This window comes from Phalangium opilio, unplaced genomic scaffold, assembly GCF_054372755.1.
Source record: "Phalangium opilio isolate 3A_F unplaced genomic scaffold, DU_Popi_V2 ptg000540l_1, whole genome shotgun sequence".
Taxonomy (NCBI): Eukaryota; Metazoa; Arthropoda; class Arachnida; order Opiliones; family Phalangiidae; genus Phalangium; species Phalangium opilio.
This window is the reverse complement of record NW_028324244.1, coordinates 899162-921046: the sequence shown is the minus strand read 5'-3', so window position 1 is coordinate 921046 and position 21885 is coordinate 899162. Positions and strand designations below refer to the sequence as shown.

General features: G+C 34.5%; 1 protein-coding gene across 1 annotated transcript in view; it reads left to right on the top strand.

Moving 5' to 3' along the window:
- The window catches only part of LOC149588539 (uncharacterized), a 42726-nt gene that overhangs the window by 7285 nt on the left and 13556 nt on the right, over positions 1–21885 (top strand). The window contains exon 2 of the mRNA XM_089862419.1: positions 626–2009. Coding sequence (XP_089718545.1) covers positions 626–2009 — 1384 coding nt within the window. The remainder of the gene's footprint in view (positions 1–625; positions 2010–21885) is intronic.

The following is a 21885-nucleotide window of genomic DNA, read 5'->3' as shown; positions in this document are numbered from 1 at the left end:
TTGGAAGAAAAACATTCTTCGGTTCTAAACATTTTCATCTGATATCGGCCGATATCATACAACCACAATTTTTTTCCCATCGCCTCTTTAAAAGTCACTCCCCTAGAAATTCCTTGAGCGGGAGAAGAAGAAAAAAACATACGTAATTTAGCGGACCATTCCCCCCCTCATTTGCCTTTTTTTAGTATTGGTCATTCTCTTTCTCAAAACCGAGAGTCTCGAGTCTGAAGTTCATCATTATAAATCGGACCTTAGTTTATCGTGGACGTTGACGCGATATAATAATTTGTTGGTTTTAGTTTTACAAGTACTCTCTCCGTTAAGTACTTAACTGTTAAAATAATACACAGTGACAGTGTTGTGTTTGTGGATTATAATCTGACGCTAAATTTAAAAGGATACTTGTTATTGGTTTACACGCGTCCTTACTATGGAGGACCATAGTAACGAAGCAGTAAGTTTTATCTAAGATTGTAATTTAATAACTTTATAAAATGGTTTTATCCCAGTTCATTCAGTAAACATGAAGTCTTTTTAATTTTTTTCAGTAAATAATTGCGTTATGATTTCATTTGTTTATAATAGAAGTAAAAATAATATTTATTTTCGTTTTATCATATTCCAGACTGAACAGAATGCGTTGAACAGTTTGGAATCTAAACCTTTGATCAAACCGAAACCAAGTCACTTGTTATTGCCGCCACCCCAACCAATTACGGACCATGAGTTAAAACTGGAGTCACCGGAACGTACCGGGTCACCGGGGGACCAAACCTCGCGTTACGTCGCGTTGATCAGTCCAGCAACCTTTAATTTGGGACTTAAGTCTCCAAACGGAAGGAAACTCTTTGCCGTGGAAATAGACGAGAAATCCTTGCTTAACAATAACAACGAGGACCACCTACTTAACGAAGACGACTTAAATCAACAATCAGAAGTCAAGGACGTCAATGGGAATGAAGAAACGTTGCGTCATCAAATAGAGGATAAGATAATTATTGAATCCTTCGAAGAGAAGAAATTTGAATCTCCTCCCGATTTTGTACATTCGGGAATTTCCTACGAGGACGATTCGGACATGTCCCAAGAGTTAGAACCCGATTCGTTGGAAGAAATCATCATTAAAGTGCCCGATAACTTGAACTCTATCCGCGAACTTGACCTTGACCCGTCGGAAAAGGTAGAAATCATCTTGACCCCAAAGAACTATAACAATTACTCCGACGACGAAACGGATATCGCGCCAAAAAAGGAACTTGTTGTGCCAACAATCGTCCTGGATCGCGTTGACGTTGACGGTAAGATTGTCAACTGCAACATTGACGAAATGAACAACGTCACCAATATACAAGTGACTGTCAGAAACGTGGTTCAAGAAGAGAGTACCACCGTGGAGGAAGTTATTCAACCCGTAGTGGTTCACGTGGAAGCCAGTCAACCACATAAGGCCCCCAAGAAACTGTTTCCGGAAGAGGAAGGAGATACTGAGCAGACGACGGAAGATGAAGAGTTTAGCGTCAAGGATTTGGAAGCCAGGAAACTCAGGGCTTTAGAACGCGAACGTCGCAGGATTATCGATAATCAAGTCGTTAGAAGAAAGAAAATTGATTACTGGGCTTTCGCTAACACCATTCCGCCTGAGTTTAGCGAGGATCAATTAAAGGCTTTAGCCCATGAGAAAATGGGATTCGAAGCCTTGGCTCAAGTCGAAATAGTCGAAAGCCTCGAAACTGTAATTGATGGTAGCCAATCACCACCTCCAACGCCTCCACCTCCACCACCTGGTAGTGAAGAAGTTGAAATAGACCAAAAAGAGGTTCGTGGAGACACTGAAGTGGTTGAAGAAGAAACACGTGGAGAACTTGAAGAGGAGACTGAAGGAACTACTCCTGAAATTGAAGTCGTACTTCCCGCGCTTCACGATGAAGATGATAACGAAATTCTGATGAGTGCCCTGGTGACGGAAGATGGATTTATCCAATATGACGAGGATGGAATGCCTTCTCTTGGTGAGTACATATTTTCAACATAATCTTTTGATACGAAATTATTCAAAATTTGCATAAATTTGATTTGAATTAAACTAAACACGATTAGAATATAGTTGAAAGAAACCGTACTAGAGGGCGCTAGAGTCTTATACCTTTTGAAAATGACGTAGAGGAAAACGCGCGCTCTGTTTTGAAACTTGTTTAGAACTGGTCTTAGCATGGTCTTAGGTCTTAGCAACCCAACCGAACCGAAACAAATCCCAGACGTGTATAATAACTACTTATTCTTCGCTAAGAGCGTTACAAATCCTCCAAAAAATAATAATAATAAATCAAGTCCCGTATTAGAATCGGTTCAGTTCAGGAAATGTTGGCACTTCATACATTTTTAAGTACAAAATAGGTACTTCAAATACTCCAAAATGGCTTCCAAAGATTGTTTTTCCAATTTTTCAAATAATCTTTAAAAAGGTACCGAGTGTATTTTTGATTAATATACTAAATCAAACTGCCAAAATGTTTTAGAGCGTTAAACGGTTGAATGATTCTTTGAACTTAAAATTAAAGATGAATCGAGAAAAATTGGTAAAATAAATCGACGCCATTCACCCTTTGAAATACCCTCGATCGTGATTATAAAGTAGCAATTTTACAAATCTTATTACACGAACAAATGCGTCTGCATTTTTAAATTGAATCGGAAAAAATATTGTTTCCTTGGTAATCATATGGCATTACAAAGCCATTTTAGTTATACCATACGTTTATAAGATATGTTTTCCATAAGTACGACACTACCTATACATCGTAATCCTTGAGACTCACAGCTCGAGCTAGTTCTAGCAGAACGACGGAAGCGAGAATTGAAGTACTACACTCGGTGGTTAATTTTGCAGGACTTCCATCTAGGTCCTATTTAGTCTGCATTACTAAGCCTTTGACAGCGCCAAAACCAGGCGTCTTCGCTTTACCTCGAATATATGACCTACCTCACTCACTTCATGACAAGCTCCAGTTTCTAAGTTACCAGTGACAAACTTATGAAGGAACATATCTTATGAACTTATGGCCAAAATGTTTCTATACAATGCGCATTTAAAATTTTAAAAAGCAAAATCTTTTACATTGGCACGTTTAACCCTAACCCTTTAACAAACCCGCGAATATTTTTTAACTTAAACAGGATTTAGACATGGTTCCAAAAAAAAAAGAGAAATGTTTTGGGGAGGTTTCAATTTATCACTTTAGTTTGAAATGGGTTAGTTAAGTTAAAGAATAAATGAGCACGACAGATATTTGTTTCTATATATTGAAAAACATCACGTCCCGAATCTAGAAACGATACTTTTTTGCGTCGGAATAACAAGGTACGATTCGATTCGACCCCAAAAATGCGCCAAATCAGCTGGTTTCATTTTTTTAAAGTAACCTTTTTTACGACTCGCGAGAGAGAGAGAGATATATTTGTGATTGTGATATATTCCCATGGCTCGATAACTCTTTACGGAGCGTGACCCCTTAAAATTCAGAAAAACCTTAAAAAGGATTTTAAGTTTACTTATCCGTTATTGATCTTTGATATCCTTGAGTCCGTCCTCTTTGCAAAGAGGTATCGAAAAGGATATACCGAGATAGTAGTCCTAATGGTTTACAGGAAAGCAACAAGAACAAATAGTTCTCAATGCGCCTGTAAAAGTGTTGTATTTACAGTACATATGTGTAATGTTGAAAGAGAAGCGAGCTGATAGGGGTTTTTTGAACAATAACGGGTTTCATCATCACATGGATTCGGTTTGAATATGCCACCATCTTTATCAATGGCAGCCAAAAAAAAAATTAATTAAAATGTACCTGTACAACGATTACCCCCCCCCCAGCTTTTAATATCCCCCCGAACAATTTTTTTTAATCTTGAATAATACCTCTTGAAACGACTCAAGCATTAATTCTAAATTTTACTCGGTTTCTATGATAGTTAATTATCGCGTAAAACTAGATTCGCTTCTTTTCATATATATACTCTTTTTGGGGAAAGAAAAATACCAAAAAAAATCGCCCTTTCGTATTATTAATCCACCATTTAAATAAAAATTACATAAATTCCACCCAAAAAATTACTTTCATGACGTGAGAGGTCAACAACACTGCGGTTATGGAAAAATTCTTAAAAGGCTTCTTTAAACAGAATTTTTTTTTATTAAATTTTAGGTAGTGAAAAAAATGAAAATCTACCGGAATTTTTATTTAACAAACTTGCATTTAAAGAAAACTCAAATTATTTTTATAGAAATGGATTTATTTTTAGGCGCATGCGTGAAGTACAATGTAGACTGTAGTACTATACAACAAAGTCGTGTGTTATACCGGCCCGGGTCCGGTCATTTTTCTGAGATCAAAAATAGATTAGGATTAGATACGTAATAATAAAATATAATACGGAAGAAAGGGTTACGGCCTTACACTACAGTGAAAAGTGATCCTAGTTTCGTAACGTTAATCTAGTGAAAATTACCAACGTCTCTTTGCATAATGGAATGATTCCAAGTACAAAAGAATTTCTTATTTATTGTATAAAATTGCTTCTAGCGTATTTTCATCTCAAAAAGGTAAACTTAAATTTGTTTAAACTCTAGTTGTTCAAAAATAGCAACAATTCCAGTCAAGAAGAGAGAGAGGGGGGTCTGTTTAGATCTCAATTAAGGTGAATTAGCGTTAGAACTCTCTTTGTAAAAATAGGAAATTCGTGATGGGGTCAATCGGGTGATCAGATCGGCGCACGCTTCCATCTCCTTCCTGACACGACATTCTCTCCCAAATAGAAACCCCATATTAAAGCCTAGTTTATGACGTCATTTGAATTTAAATTGCTCCTCTCAATAGTAGTACCAAATATACAGTATATACATAAGTTTATAAGGTATGTTTCTACCATAAGTATGACACTACCTATACTTCGTAATGGTACTGAGAGATTTACAGCTCGAGATAACTAGTTCTAGCAGAACGACGGAAGCGAGAATTGAAGTATACTACACTCGGTTAGCTTTGCAGGACTTCCATCTTCCTATTTAGTCTGCATTACTAAGCCTTTGACAGCGCCAAAACCAGGCATGCGTCGCTTTTCGAGAGCCCATGACCTACCTCATTCACTTCATGACAATCTCTCACTAACCAGTGACAAACTTATATGGAACATATCTTATGAACTTATGGTATATAGTTACGGGAGCTTCTGGCCTCGTTTCGCGTTTTACGTTTATTTTCAAATTTCGCGTGGTGTTTGGTGAGAACCGGGATAGGTTAGCGGTCTCCTAACTCGTCACGAATTCAGATGTTGTTTTAATTTTTTTTGATATAAAATTATCTTTTTACGATTATTTTAAAGAGATTAAAAGGCTCTAATATAATCAAAGAATTACCTTCACGTGTTTGGGAACAAATAACTTAATTGTTTTTGACCTAAAAACTTAAGTTAATTTTACCACAACAATCCGTATTCCGTACGTAATGAAAGAAGAAAATCTCAGGCGTACGCGTACACGTTCATGAATCGCTTCGAAAAAATTGGTCATCCTCGAACTCTGTTATGTATGAATAATAGTTTAGAAAGGTAACTAGTAATATTGCAATATCGAAAACTATATCATTTACGGTACATCAAATCGTTAACAATCTGTGACCGAGAAAAACGGAAATTAATACATATTTCCGCCTTATTCGGATATAACGCGTCTTTCCGCAGTGCGTGCGTCATGGATCCTAGTAAGTTAGGCCTAAGTATCTTAAATACGCTCCCGACTATATAAAAACGTATAATTTTAATATATCGAAACCGTTATAAGTTAAAACGTAAGCCATACCAAAACAAACTCGTTAAAAAACTATCTTTGATAATGGAAAGAAAAAAAAATTATCATATTCCATTACATTAAATGAAAAGTAGAGAAAACTACGCCTCTGAAATCCTCAAGGATTTAAATTAAACATAAAAAGATGGCTTGACACATCATCCTATGAAATTTTAATTATTTCACTTCTTTTGTTATTTAAATTGCGTTCACGCATTTGGTCCTAAAAAATGATTATAATCCAAAAAACATCCTTCTTGTGACCTTCATTTTATTTAAAACAAGGTGACTGGGCACTGAATATTAAGGTAGATTTCAAAGTGTAAAGGTAACCTTCAAACGCGGACAAGACACTCAGTAATATCATGACTAAAATGAAAAAGATGGAGACGCTAGAGAGAATCAGGCGTGAAAATAATTCAACTTCCAAAAGAAAAAAAAAATAAAACTTAAACATGATCTCGCGTCATTATTATTTAACTTCACGCTAGACGAACTCCGTCCCGTGAATTTTTATTTTAGGCTTAATTTTTTAAAAAACTAAATTTTAAAATTTTTTTACCCTTCTTGAAGACTTGAACTGACCCTAATAGCGTTACACTTATTTTAACGGTTTCATATTGAGTTTATACGCGTTTTAAAGACCTTTTCACCGGAAGAAGCGTGTAATTTCTCGCGCACGTTTGCCTAAATTGATCATTTTTAAGGTATTAACCCTTACTAAAGGTAAGAGAAAGATAGCGCTACCCTTTCTATAAATATGCCCCTAATTATAAATTTTTAATTATAGATAGAATCTAACCAGGGTCTAACCAATTTGAAAAAAAAAGAAATAAAATAATAAATAAAAAACTTTGTATGTCTTCTCATGGAGAGAAGAGAATACGCAGTCATTTAATGTAAATTTAATTTTTAACCTTGAAATATAATGACTATTCTTCGTAAAAGAGATTCTACTTTTAATCGCTTTTATGCCAAACGTTTTCCCTATCCGATAAATGATATGAAACTTTTTAAAGTTATAATGACTATTTTTATCTATGAATTATGTAGCGGTATTCCTTCCAAATTTGACAGGTTTACGAAAGTACAACTTAAGCCTTGGTTATCAATTTGGTTTCTAATCTTAAGTATTTTAAATGAAACTATAAGTTGCTTAAGTTTCATTTCGCTACAGGGATCTTTTAGGGGCTTAATAAGTACATCATATTTAATTTGTTTATTAAAATTAAATTACGAAAAACACGCGTCATTTCGCTTCAAGGTAATTTTAATAAGTTTCCTCTTAGTAAAATACCGCCAATTTTCTTTTAATTTTTAATATACAGGGTGTGACAAAAAGGGATTATTAAGACAAAATTTAACTTCTAACGCAAATGACACCCAAGTTATGATTTGAAAGACAATGTTAATTTAATTCCAATGTTCTTAACGTGTTTAGGGGGTTTCCCTTAAGACCAAATGTCAATGAACATTTTCGACTCAAAATTGATTTCCATTGAAAACGCTGTACTTATATACACCCTGTATTATAACTTAAGAGTTGACTAATTTTCCAAATAATTATATGATAGTTTGTCCAATATCATATTGTTGTAAACACATTTTTTTCTAACACGTTAAGCTCTACAGGCTACATTTTTATTGAATAATTTTATTATTATTATTATTTAAAATAAATTTACAAAAGTCTCGTCTCGTATAAAACCCAGCACTGACCCACTGATATCGATTCCAAATTTAGGTATAAAAATAAGAAAATTTCTCGGTAGCCAATGGCGAAGTTTTTAATGATTTTTACAAATTTCTCTCTCTTTTTTCCATCAATAAGTTTTTTTTTTAAATATACGACGAATCAAACTGTATCATCGACAAATTACAGGGAAACTTTTGTGAATTTTCAATAACGATTTGTTAACGTACGTAAAAAAACTTTCAAAAAATTCCACATTGACAGTGAAAAAAAATATGCGCGAATTTAAACGGTTTCTTTTGCATTTTTTTCCTAAACAAATTTCTTAAAAGGAAAGAAAGCGTATTATTCTTATAAAGATCAGTATCATAGCAAATCGTGGATCATTTGGGCTTGTTGAAATATTGCACCGAGATTTTCCTCGTATTCATTAATTTGGCAACTGACTGCGCTCGAGAAAGACGCTCCTCTACGCGTTTGAGTTATGATTTCCTAGAAATTTAAGGTACATCATTAAATGACTAGTATCGTGGATTTATTTTGTCGGTTAGTAGTGTTAGTTCACGTTAAATTTAAAAGTTGCTTGGCCGTGATTTTGTTGGCAATTGAATTTTACTGGTACTCCATTATTTGTGAGTATTACCTTAATGTTTCTTAATTACAACTCTTAATAAGAATAAATAGTCTACTACTTGAAGTGAAACGTTAAATATCTTATACCAAGGATAGATTTAATATTAGAAGTAGGAATGGAGTTCTAACAGAGTTATGTGGTCGCGCGTCAAAGTCCCGGACCATCTTCCACGGACCGTCCCCGTCAGCAACGTCATCAAAATGTAGTTTAAGTGAGTCAATAAGACAATTTAAACTTTTCGTTTCGTGTTGGAGGGAGGGTCTCTATACCGGGCTATGAGTCGGACTGAAGTAATTATTAACCGTTCTCCATTCCTACTTCTAAAATTAAATCTATCCCTGGCTCGAATTTAATTTGTAGTCTGCTATTTAAAAAACCAGTACAGAGAAAGGTACGTTAGTTTTTCATCAATTAATGGCCTTCTACGCATTGTAAATCAATTTAAAAACAAAAGTTAAACCTATAACCGTTTAAAGTCGACTTGAAAACCATGTAAGTTGTGAAGCAGCTCCGTGTGTGAAGTTTGTTAGAAACTCAAGAGAGGCGTATCTAGTTTTCCCATAGGGATATACATACAGACAGATCATGGGTATATCGTTAGGTTACGTGACCCTTCCCCGCGGCGATCCTGTTTAAAGATAATTCGCCCATTCCCCCTGACCAAATCCATCCATTCCATTTTACACAACAATCAGCCATAGAGTGGTTAACGCGAAGAACTATTATTGTAAGGTATACTTCAACAAGCAAACTACTGTACCATACCAGCACCACCACTACCACCACATCCTGTGTCGGTGAGAAAACTCCCCCGGCGTGATGAGAAATAAGAACCGACGAATTTGGACCCAAAAAACCATGGGTACTATTCAATAAGTAAAAATACGTTTCCACTAAGTTTCTATCGTAAGCAAGAACACTTGTGCTTCTTTTTTCTATGGAGAGCTTTGTTAGCTTATGGTATTTGGCAGTAAAAGTACTGGGGTAAAGGTATGATAAGGTACAAGGATTGAAATAGAAGGTATATTTATATATATATTCATTCGAACTGCTCAAATCGAGATGTGTTGGCCACACAAGGGGTACATTACAGGTTTGGTTGCATGCACGTATGCAGGTAGACCGGTCTGAAGATACGTAAAAAATAACCTAGGCCTGCACTTCGCCATTGCCTGTTATTTTTTTAAAGCAAGTTGATATCAATTTGAGAATTCTGTAGAAGCCAGACGTGGTTAGATTTGGAGATAATGCCAGAGGAATTTAAATTATTTCATTGAACTTGTTGGTAGTCGCTTCATCGAACCTCTATATTAACTTAATTAAATTGCGAGGATGGTATTTAATTTTGACCCAGACGTAAAGTAAGGGTATGCGATTCTTAAACCCAACCGGAAGTTGTTTCTTTTTTCGCCAAAATTCCCTCCCCTCGTGTCAAAGGTTATTTCATATATTTCTTCGAATTTCCGCATTTTCTCATATAGACATTTTAAAATTTACCCATGATGCAAATATCAACCCATTTCCACACACAGAAAGAAAAAAAATATTCCATGGGTTCCAGCTGGTGTTTTTCAATCATAACCCCTCATTGAATTATCCATTGGCATGGCTCTCTTGCCTCTTAAGTCTAAAGCTGGACGTAACATAAAGAGAGCCTATCAAGGTATCCAGGTAGGGAGGGTTGCTTCCTTGCTATGGAAAAAATTTGGTAAAAGAAAACTCTGGTTGGTATCAGAGAACAGGTGGGTCAGAGACTTCTTCTTGGATCTCTCTCGCTCTTCTCAAGCCAGACTGCTGCTGGCCCTTGTGTGGTGGTTCCACCAGGTTGAAGCTGAAGCCAGGTATATAGGGGGAGGGAGGGGGGATAGAGTCACGTTTAGGAATGGGGGGGGGGGAAGACCATCATAGAAGCAAACCATTTTTTACCTAGGTGGATATTTCCCTTTTCGTATTATTTTTTTTTGGCGAAGCGTCGGACCAAAATGCTATGGGCCGGAAACTCGGCTGGCTTTATTGGCAAGCCAAAAGGCCCGTTCTGACAACTAGAGAAGGACGCGTCTATTGATACTCCACCAAAATTTAACCGGCTACTAGCATTAACGTAACGCGACTTCATTTTAAACTTAAAACACGCCGCCAGGTGTCCAATCGAATTAATTATAATTATTTTGGTTTTAATTGAGTGCGCTGTTAATTCAATTTAAATTGGACATTTTATATAGTAGACATGCCAGTTTAAAATAGACTTTACCAAGAAAAAATAAAAAACTACCACCAAGGGATACCTTTCAGTTTGTGCAAGGGTGTTGTTAATCGGTGAGTTGTTTTATAACGTAATATTTTTTAGGGGATTTTAAGATATGCAAATACTGTCATTCTGGTAATCGGATTATCTAAAAATTTTTACGTCACTTAATTGTGAGTCAACTTCGCTTATCACTGTCTGAATATTTGCAAGTATTACTCAAAAATGAATTACGTGTAGCCTTGTAACTTCCCACATTCAAAATGTTTTAATTTAATCGAAGTACGATTCAAGCAGTGCGAAAGGGACCTTAATCCAGCCGATTTTAATTAAATGTGAAATTTTTCGAGCTGAAAATTACAACTTATAGAGTTCGTTTACTTTTCGGAGATGAACTTGAGAATTTTTCTTATTATTTTCTCGCGCCTCTCTTTCGCTGTCTCCGCCATGCATTCTTTGTTAGGTAAAAAAGAAAAGAAATTCCTTTGTTTGTTTGAGCAGAAAAAAACTCAGGAACCATAGACGTGATAGAATGTAAGGCGTCTGCTGTTGAAAACCTGAAACTTAACTAAAGTTTTTATGGCAAACCAAGCTATAGCGAAGTACGTACCAGCATAGGAACGACTCTATTAGACCGAAATGCAAATTTTTATTCTATACACCTTGGAATATACTGGGAAACCAATATTTAGAATAAAACCAGTTTTTCCCACGCATAAATTAGGATACACAAAGTTTTCGTAACAATTTTGTTTACTATGATTAAAATCAGAGTATTTGGTGAAAGTGCCCCTATTGTCAGTCAAAAAAAAGTGGGTCGAAAATCACGAAAATTGACACAAAGTGTAGATGGGATGTTTTACTGTAATATTGAGTTTGTGTGAGAAATTTAATCCCCAAGTTTCTTAACTTTAACCAACCGTATGAGCTTCAGGGTTGCCAATTAATAAGTTGCAAGAGCATCTCCCGCCGATTTGGAACTGAATCGAACGGAACTGCAAGGTTTTCAAATGATCTAAGGGATTTGAATTGTTCTTGCGCTTCTTTTAATTGACTCGTTAATATTAAAATTAGGTAGAAATTATGAAACATCTAACGTAAAGCTATGATAACCTCATTTTAATATACTTTTATCGAGGGGCTATTCACTCTCAGAGTCCTTTTACATCGATAACGGACTACGTGTAATAATTTTAGCTCTTTCAAGGGTAGAAATATTAAAGATAACGCGTTATCTCTTTAGTATACAATCAAAGTTACAAGTGACGAACCCCTCGACATTTACTTTGACTAATAAATCCGGGAAATGGGGTGATGAAGCGAGGGCTAACCCTGTAGAGTAGTCACTGCCAAGCACTTTTACATTTCTATTTTAGCCCCCAGGAAGTACAGTTGAATTGACTTCGCGGCCAAATTTTTATTAACCCCAGCACAAAAACCGTTTGAAGTTCTTCCCCCTTCAATACAAAATATACAACAATAAAAATAATTTAACAAAAATGGTACTGGGAGAGAAAGAGAAAGTGCATGTCGATCCTAACCTTTTAATTTATTCAGGGCGAAGTTTTATTTGCTTGAATATATATGGGAAACGGAAATGGAAGAGGTATTTAAATAGAAATAGGAAGTCCGAGCTAGTCATCAAAAACGGACCTACATACCTAAGGGATATGTCACTGTAATTTCCATGGTAAATAACCATAACTTTTGACCCCATATTTCTTCAAAGGGAATTTATTTTTGTTTAATTTTTTTTCTGGGTCAAATTAAGATTGTAGAAATTAAATTTGGGTTTTATCGGTTTGTGTTATATTGCAACAGAATATGAAATGTTATTAATAAGGGTTTTTCTGTAGTAGTGTTATGAGTAATTTAGCTTAAAGCTATGGGGTTTTATTCTATTGGAGATCACAAGGAGATGAGGTTTTGCTAGCACGTGTTGCAAGCGATAAATTTCCTTAAACTTAAAACCAGGCTAATACCTCCAAAAAAAGGGTTTTTGAATATGCAAATACACGATTTCCCCTTCGATGCTAGAGAAATCAAACAGCGTTTAAGAAGGTTGTTGTAACAATTGGAGTATAAAACAAAAACAAACGGAGCTGGAAGTAGTGGGACTAAAACTTGAAACAATATTTCATGGGTTGACGAGTTTACGGTGAAAATTTCCAAAAAAAATCTTTAGTCCATGTCGTTACATATTCAGGCGCAGTGACGAAATAAGAAACTGTTTACTAGACGAGATTGTTATTTTTTATGCAACCCAGAAAATAAACAAGCACACACACACACACCTCCCGCATCCTAAATAAATGATTTTTTATTCTAATTAAAGTTAGGCCTAGCACTCTGCAATTTTATAAATTTATAATAAAGATAACGTCGTATAAAGTGGGTCAATATATAACACGGTAGACCCAGGTACACTTAGGTACCTAGCGTTTAAAGCTCGAGTGAGTTTAGAATTTTATATCAGCAATATACAAACTTGACCTCTGTATACCTTAAATATTATTTGCGAATCAAATGATTCAACTGAACTTGATTTTACTAATCTCCTCCCCTTCATTTATTATTTTATTTTTATGAATTCAAAAGTCGATTAAAACGAAGTTTAATACAAGCTGGGCTTATTAACAATGGCATAAGTTTATAAGTGATATGTTCCTACCATAAGTATGACACTACCTATACTTCGTAATGCTACTGAGAGACTTACACCTCGAGCTAGTTGTACTAGAACGACGGAAGCGAGAATTGAAGTCCTACACTCGGTGGTTAGTTTTGCAGGACTTCCATCTAGGTCCTATTTAGTCTGCATTACTAAGCCTGCCTTTGACAGCTTTACCAGAATCTATGACCTCCCTCATTCACTTCATGACAAGCTCCAGTTTCTAAGTTACCAGTGACAAACTTATGGCCAACATATCTTATAAACTTGCTCTGGTAACTTCTAGGGTTAATATTTTTCTGATGAACTCAAAACGAAGTTCGGGATTCATTAAAAATAAAAAAATAAATAAAAATGCAGGGTTGAGATCGAATAACTTAAGAAGTCGCGCGACGGTCATTGTCATTCGTTTTATAAAGAATTAAAAACGCGCTAAAGCGTTACCAGACCCTTTAGAAACCGGTACAAGGTAAAAGTGTAACGTTATATTCAAAATTCACTAAGATTTCAAGCTTAGTTAATACCATTAGAAAGCGGATTTCGCGTTTCTCTTTGTAAACCGCGCTTGTATCTTAGCATAACCATCTATCAAATAACAACAAACAATTGGAATAATCAAGAATGAAGAAACGTCTGTATGAATTCGGCGTGGCGCGGAAAGGATGCGAATTTGATACGAGATTACTGGGGCGCGAAGAATCGTTTCTAGTTTCTGGGTCAAAGGTGAAGATCACTGGGACTATGGCTTCTATACATAATAATAAAAATGCGAACTAGAATTCGGCAAGTTCATGAACAAGGACACACGGCGACGGAGAGCTATTTAGTTTTCGATTCTAATCAAAATTATTCTAGATTTATTTTTTGGAATGAAATTTGGCACGATGAGTATGCCTTTATTTCCTTCATAGATAATGATAAAGCGATGATCGAAGCATTTTTATATACTATATATATACATATGTTGAAGCCCAGTACTGGTTTAACTGGTCCCAACATTTTAATGGCATTCCTTAAGGTATTAGCGTTAGTATCGCTGTCAAGTTATATAGGAGCTCCTAGGTTTTTTTACAAAGCGATATTTTGCATTAGTTGAAGCGATGGACCGTTGAGAGAGTTACATCCGCGATCGAAGTGAGAAGATACCAGGAAAAAAATGTTATTTAAAATGTTAGTTACAAAAGAGCTAACGTTATCTCGCCCAGACACGTGACATTCGATTAGTTTCATTCCTGGCTATCGAATAACAATTAAACATGCAAATATTTTCAGAATACTACAAGCTTTTCAGTCAGTTGTTGATTACGGTGCAATTGCACACGTCACAAATGGCTGGAAACACTTGTTCGCGCAATATCTGTGGTATAATTAATTATAATAGACTTACGATGTTATTTTTTCAAATTTAAAAACCAATTTGAATGTGAAATATATAGACGAGAAGTATGTGAAAAGGAATTTTGATTCCAACTTAATTTGAGCCTTCTTAAAAAACTTATAAACATTGATTTTTCTCGCTCGAATTATTTATCCCCCTGAAGGCAACAACTAAAATTTTAAACTAGTCGGAAAGATTAACGTCAAAATATTTCCTTGCAATTTGACAAGGAACTAGATTCGCCAGGGTTTTTTCTTCATTTTTTTTTTAAGAAAATTCCTCCATCCAAGCAAAAACAAGCTTCTTCTTTACTGTATAGTGAAGTTCAAGTCCTAGGCTAGGCTTTTGCACTGTGTGTGTTTGTTTACGAGATGTTATAGTTATTATTTTCGCGTTAAAAAAGATTTAAAAATATTTCAAAACCAGGCATGACCACGGAATTCCAGAAAACACATTGTATAACCCTAGGCCTAGTGTTACCGAACTTGAATTTGCAACAAATGCCAGCGATTGAGTCAACCTCGAGTTAGCAAAAGTATAAAAGGATGCTTTGATTCGAAACATGCCGATTGAAGTTTTTTTTCTTGAAATTCTGTTATTTCAATTCGTGTTTTGCGGAGAGAACACGTGATGAAATTCCCAGATAAAGAACCATACAATGAACTTTCTCAATTGAATTTCACAGCTAGGCTCAAAGCGTGTTACTAAGATTTAATTCTGGGTTTTTCCCCTAACATTTTATTTAACATTAAGACGAAATAAAGGCTCTGTGGAATATAATTGCGCAATTTTTCGCCCCAAAGCACTAACGTCACTATATTAATGAAAACATTTGACTATTTATATTCAATACAAAAATTTAATAACCATGATTGGATACTATCATTATGAACAGGAACCTCTTGTTTTACAATGTCAGTATTTAGCCCAAATAAAATAAGTTTCCTTGTCTAGTTAGTTGATGCGTTTTGAATCATACTTTATCTGCAGGCCAGCTAATCCTTTAAATTGTCACTTTTTCCCCCCAAATTGACTGTGATACTGACATTTTTGTTACATAGTTATCTGACATTAAGATAAACGTGTACCGTTTGACGCATAAACGAGACCCGTGAAGAAATTAGTTTACCTCATATAAAATTTTGTACGCATCGCGAAACTTTTTGAGCATGACGTAGGTCTTACCGAGTTTCTTAGACGTAACCTTAACGTGACTAGGTACTTACTTCACCTTCACTTTTGCTCAACACTACTTGACAATTGTATAAAAATCGTGACAGATAAGAGTGATTTCGAAACGTAAAATGTCAAAATTTATATGAAATGTAGAAGGGTTACACTTTCTACCATTTCGTTCTTATTTTTATTTTGTATTTCAACACCTTTTCGTTCGTGAAAGTTCAGTGATTTGCGAATTACCTAACCTTAACTAAATTATCAGGAAATAAATATTCAATTCTGCCATGAATATTAACAATCAACCGTTAAACCATAACTTCATAAGATATGTTCCAGCATAAGTTTGTCACTGGTAACTTAGAAACTGGAGCTTGTCATGAAGTGAATGAGGTAGGTTATAGATTCGAGGTTAAGCGACGTCTGGTGATAGGCGCTGGCAAAGGCTTAGTAGTGCAGACTAAATAGGAAGATGGAATCAGGTAGAACTTCAATTGTCGCTTGTCGTTCTCGAACTAACTCGAACTGTAAGTCTCTCAGTAGCATTACGAAGTATAGCTAGTGTCATACTTATGGTAGGAACATATCACTTATAAACTTACGGTGGTTAAACCCTAAACGTCAGAAAAAGCCTACATTCCTTACATATTCCTCATCCATTTAAAAATTAAGTTCAAGAGCCTGTAATTAAAACAAAAGACGGAGTTAAGTCAATTAAATTCCAAGATAAAAGGACAAAATTAATTGAGTTCTCGTCATTGAAGAAGAAGAGAAACGTAACAATAAAAGAAACCGGACCGACTTTTTTTTTCAGTAACCAGTCCCCATAATCTCCTTCAAGAAAGAAAGAAAGAAACCCGGGAGAATTAATTCTAGCCTAGATATAATTTTGTCCATTTGATCTCGGAAAAAGTGTAGATCGACATTAGCTTCCCAGAGACCTACATTGTCATTCTTCCACCACACATCAATACTATACAAAAAGAGAATGAGAGACAATAATAATAGGTCCAATGGCGCGGGGGGTTTGAAACAAATGGGGCTCGAACAATTGCGATATTTTGCATGGTGTGGTGCTGCAAGGAATCGAGGACCCACTCGAACTTAGTTTGAAAAATATAACGTAAATTGTTTCGACGTTATCGAGATTTTGAGACGCTTGGTTTGACGCGTCTATCGCAATCGCTTTAACCGTGCGTTTAAGGTACTTGAGAATGAATTTCCCGTTCAGTTATTATACAAACTAATCAGATTTATTTGAAGAAATAACAAGCGGCTGGCTCTTAACGAGAATGATATTTCTAATCGGTCCATTAAATTAAGAAAAAAGAGGCTGGCGGCGGCTTCGTATATAGTTGCTACTTAAGCCTAATATAACGACTGAATTTCGATCCTTTTTTCCCCAGTTAGCTATAGATCAATAGGCCTAGGGCTATTAAATGCTCTAGGTATGTTTTAATAATTAAAATAAAAACCGCTTCTCGTCAAATTATTTTCTATACAACTACCGGTCGGAGCTAAAAAAATATATTGGCCCCAAGTTTTGCGCGCGATCTCAGTTTATGTTTCATCGTTGAAAAGTTTAAACAGTTTTTAATTTTGTCGACGGTGAAAATATTTATAAACGTGCTGTTTCTGTTTCAAGATGCCTGGTAAGATTATTTATATATACCTTTATTTTTATTTATTTTATAAGGAAAAAATTGTTGTGGTTAAGTTATTGTTTTATTCGCTGCTGGATTATTATAGACTTTTAAAACGGCGGTTATGGTCGATTATGAATCGAAAACCTTTATTGGCAGCGTTAAACCTTGAAATCTTCCCTTTATCGCGTGAAATTACTAAAAGGAAACAATTGAAATCTATTATCGTACGCTTAAATATATATTTATTCAGCGTTATCTTTAAGTTATATGCTAATAACGCGTTTCTTTTCATATCTAATGGATTATTGAAGCCTTTGAAGGTTAAAAACTATACGGAAAATATCGAGGAGTAGCGAAACCTTTTAATTTTTTTATTTTGTTTGTATTTTACAATATCTGATTGAGAACCAATCAATTTACCAATCATTTGCCTTAACCTTTATGTCAAATGTTGCACCCCAAAGTTTGTCAAGTCAATTTCAACACCTTGTTATGTGAACATAACAAAAAACACCACCAAGCTTGCGTCTGTATTTACTTTCGCATAACCATACCCAACCTATTATTTACGAAATAAATATTTGACAAGAAAATTAAGTTAAGATTTCAGTGTCAAAAGGTAACAAGGGTCACCACTAGGAATGAACAAAAATGTTTTAAAAATAATCCCCAAGTCCGTTCGCTTTGGAAATAACCAATTTTTGGAAAAAGAGTTTCTTGACTTAAGGGGCTAAAAGAAACAGCCAAAAACTATGGAAAACCTAAGAAACCAAAGAAGCTCTCGCTGCGCTTAAGGGCCTCCCAAAGCGAGTTTCTTAAAAACATTTTAGTCCGTCCAATCATGGCCACGACTAAAATACCTTTTCTAAAAGGGAGACGAAGTTGAAATTCTTTTGGTACAAACTTTAAACTAACTTCTCATCGGACCGGTTTCTTCTTTCTTTCTTTCTTTTACAATTTTTTAAAGGGACCGAAAAGATTAGGAGGAATCGGGGGGGGGGTTAGAAAACCATCAGCAGTCTGGTTTGTGACGTCACGTGGTCAGCAACCTCGTTAAAAAAATTTGTCAGGAAAAAAATATGATATTTAGACATTTTTGTTGGGTGCTTGAATCCCGACAAAAATTCCGGTTAATTTTTTTAATAGCGTGAAATTTCAATGTTAGGATTTCAGTGAAATTATTTATTTTCATGAGTTAGGCCTTGTTAATTCTTAAAACGTTAATAATTAAATGTATAGTAAATCCTGGGTGTTTTAAGAAACAAAAGAAATACGATAAAAATACTTTCCAATTAGTTACTAAATTTAAAAGTTTTTATTTTTAATGTGAAATGCTTTTGATGCCAAGATAAACAAAGATCGATATGCCTCAACTTTACCATCTTAAATTTGATCAATATATTAGAAATAATATAGATAATAAATCTATAAAATAGTCTGCTATGTTCGTCAGAAGTTCAATTATACCTGAAGCGAAAACAGCTGTATACAATTTAGCGGTCAATTTTTATAGCTACAAAAATATTTGAGTAATATAAATTAAGAGAAAATTGGACAGGTATAGTCCAATATTGACTTCAGTAGGCCGGAAAAGTTGCGAATTACATCGTGAGATATTTAATTCATGAACATGAAAAATGGAAACGAAAATAAATGCGTTTGCATTCAACCATGCGTATTCACAGTCACGAGCTTCAACATTCGAAATGAGATTTTGTGTCTTATAAGACTTACAAAACTCATTTTCCCTTACTTCTAAACCTAGGCGGTGATCAATCTATTTATTGATCAAGCGTGAATGATTGATTTCAGTAAAATATATAGGTATCTTTCTTTAAGTTTAAAATCTACAACACTCTAGCTCCTTGACCATGAATTACTGTTTTCATAATTCGATATTCTGATATTCATGAGGTTATTTATGTTTATAACAATTATACCGCAGTTCCTATTGAAATTCGCTTGAATAACTTTAGTAATTATCCAGAAAAAAATATATAGGTATAATAATATTATTTTAAAATTTAAAAAGGTGTGGAAAGAAATTAGCACATTTTTTTTATTTATTATCTATTGTTAAATTTCAAATATGATTTATTCGATTTAGGGTTTTTTATATATAAATATATATAAAAGGAATATATTTTCACGGTATTCCACTCATCGAGATTTAATTTCAAAACTCATTTAAAGTTTAAAATTTCACGCGGTTTTTTTGTTTTTTTTTTGTTGAAAAGAATTAAGCCGATTGTCATGATAAATCTGACCCAAAAGTTTAAGTATAAATTATTAAATTTAATTTTTATTTTATTTAAGGTGTGTTCCACTACTTCATTATAATATCGTGACTCTCTACTGTATAACTGTGTTTTTTTCTCCTCCCATAAAATAATAATAACAATGATAAAATTCGGTGGTTGGTGCGCAGTGGTCAGAATTAGGTCAAATTACTAAAATTACAGTAATTACTAAATTTATCTTTATGTCAAATCTTTAAATGAAACCCGTGGTTGTCGAGAAAATTTTAGGGGAGAGTCCTGTCCAGTCCATCTTGACCCAAATAACGAACGCATCGGAGAAAAAATGACCACAAGAATTTTAGAAAGAGGGAAAAATAGTGAAAATGAATTTTTAATATAGAAGACTTGAGGATAATGAAGTTAAAATTAGATTTCTGAATGAGGAATTTTTATGGGGAGTGAAATATAAAAATAAAATTAACATTCACCCAAATTTCATTTTAAAGATTTCTAGGGTATTAAGAACTTGGCGACGTCTTTCAGTAATTATAATTATATGTAGAGCATTCGTGCGTCAATCAGAGATGACTGTATTTAAAGTTTTAAACAAGTTTAGGAAATTAGTATAAACCGCGGGGTTTTCTCCTTCAAGCTAAGTTAGAAACTTTAATGACATTAAAATATTAAAGGTGTCGTGTTTCACGTATGAATAAAAATGATCACAATTCAGTAACAGGTGACAAACGTATGGAACATATCTTATGAACTTATGGTGTCATTATATGCCTTAAAATTTCCTTATTATAGAACAGGAAAAATTAATAAACACAATAAACAATTCGCAAATCAGGGTCGACTATAAGTTCCCAATGAATAAAAAAAATTCGCATCCCCTCTAAACTTAAAAAAGAAACATGTTATTTATATTTAATAATATCAACATTTTTGACATATTGGGCCTTTTAAATTTAAGCTGCATATACATATTCAAGGAAGTCTAAGACGGTAATAACCACCCTAAAAACACTAGAAATTTGGGGATTGTTTAGGGATGCCTCGCCCTATTAGAGAAAATCACCAAAAAAATCACTTTTGAGAATTTGGAATTTAGGCCAGGTTTTTTACAATACCCCAAGGAAATTCAAGTTCAATTGGATTTTATTTATTTTTTATTTTTTTGCTTCCAAATTAGAAAGACTAAAATTGAGATATACCCATTATAAAATTTTTTTATTTCTTCTTCTGTTAAGGATACAATTTTAATATTCTTATAAAATCCTCCCCCCCCCCAATGTGAATTTTCCAAATCACATTACAACGACGAAAACGCGACGTATAATTCGGAGACAAGCTCTTCTGGAGAAGCCAGAATTATAAGGTATTTACTAGAATCAACTTAGCGTAACACCTATGGGTCCTTTTGTCTCCCCGCGAATCCAAAAAAGATGTTGCATCACAATAGGGATTATTTTTCATAGCTGCGTACGTTAACAAAAATCATTGAAATATAGTCATAGTTAGTTAGGACATCGAGTGAGTTGTCGCGTGTGTTTTTTGTCAAGTTTCTGAATAAGAACTTCCATCTTTTGTATTTAAAAAAAAATAATTTCAACAGATAGAAACGTTTTGTATAAGAAAAATTCATGTACGGTCTAAATACGTTTTTGATTACGTGTACAAGATTCAAGATTGTTTACTTTGAATTGGAATAGAGTTCTGAATCTAAATCTCTAACGATCATCTTTCATACTGATCGGCGGTGATAGTAGTACCGTGTTTACGTGAACTGAAAACGTCCTTAAGTCTCGCGAAGTATCGGTTATCGATCGATTTCGAGCTATAGGCTTAGTTGATTATTGCCTAATGTTCTTTGGTCGCTGTTGGAAACGAAAAAATCGTGAAGGCCAATCCACTATGAAACCATTATGGAACGTTATATGGAATCCTCGAATACGACAGTTTTTTCGCGATTTTGTGCATAGTGGTAACTTGAGGAGTGGTAAAGGTTCGAAAAATGATACCGTCAATGTCGATGGTAAGTTAATATTTTAGAATTTGTCACTAAGTAGTCTTGGTGACTGTAGATAAGTTTCCTCGAACCATTTCTTAACCGCCAGTAATTTGGTATTAGAGCATCTCCTGTAGGTTTAGAACTGAATCGTCCTGAATTCAACAATCGGTTGAATTTCACGCGTCGCAAATGACTGGCAACACTGTTTATTGCCAAGTCATATGGCACTTTTCGAACACAGCTTTAAATACCTTAAAATATTGTGGGTGGTTTCCAAGTACGGATTAGTAATATATTTTTGGGATTACCAATTACTTTTTATAGCTTATCAATTCAGTTTTTAAAGATATGG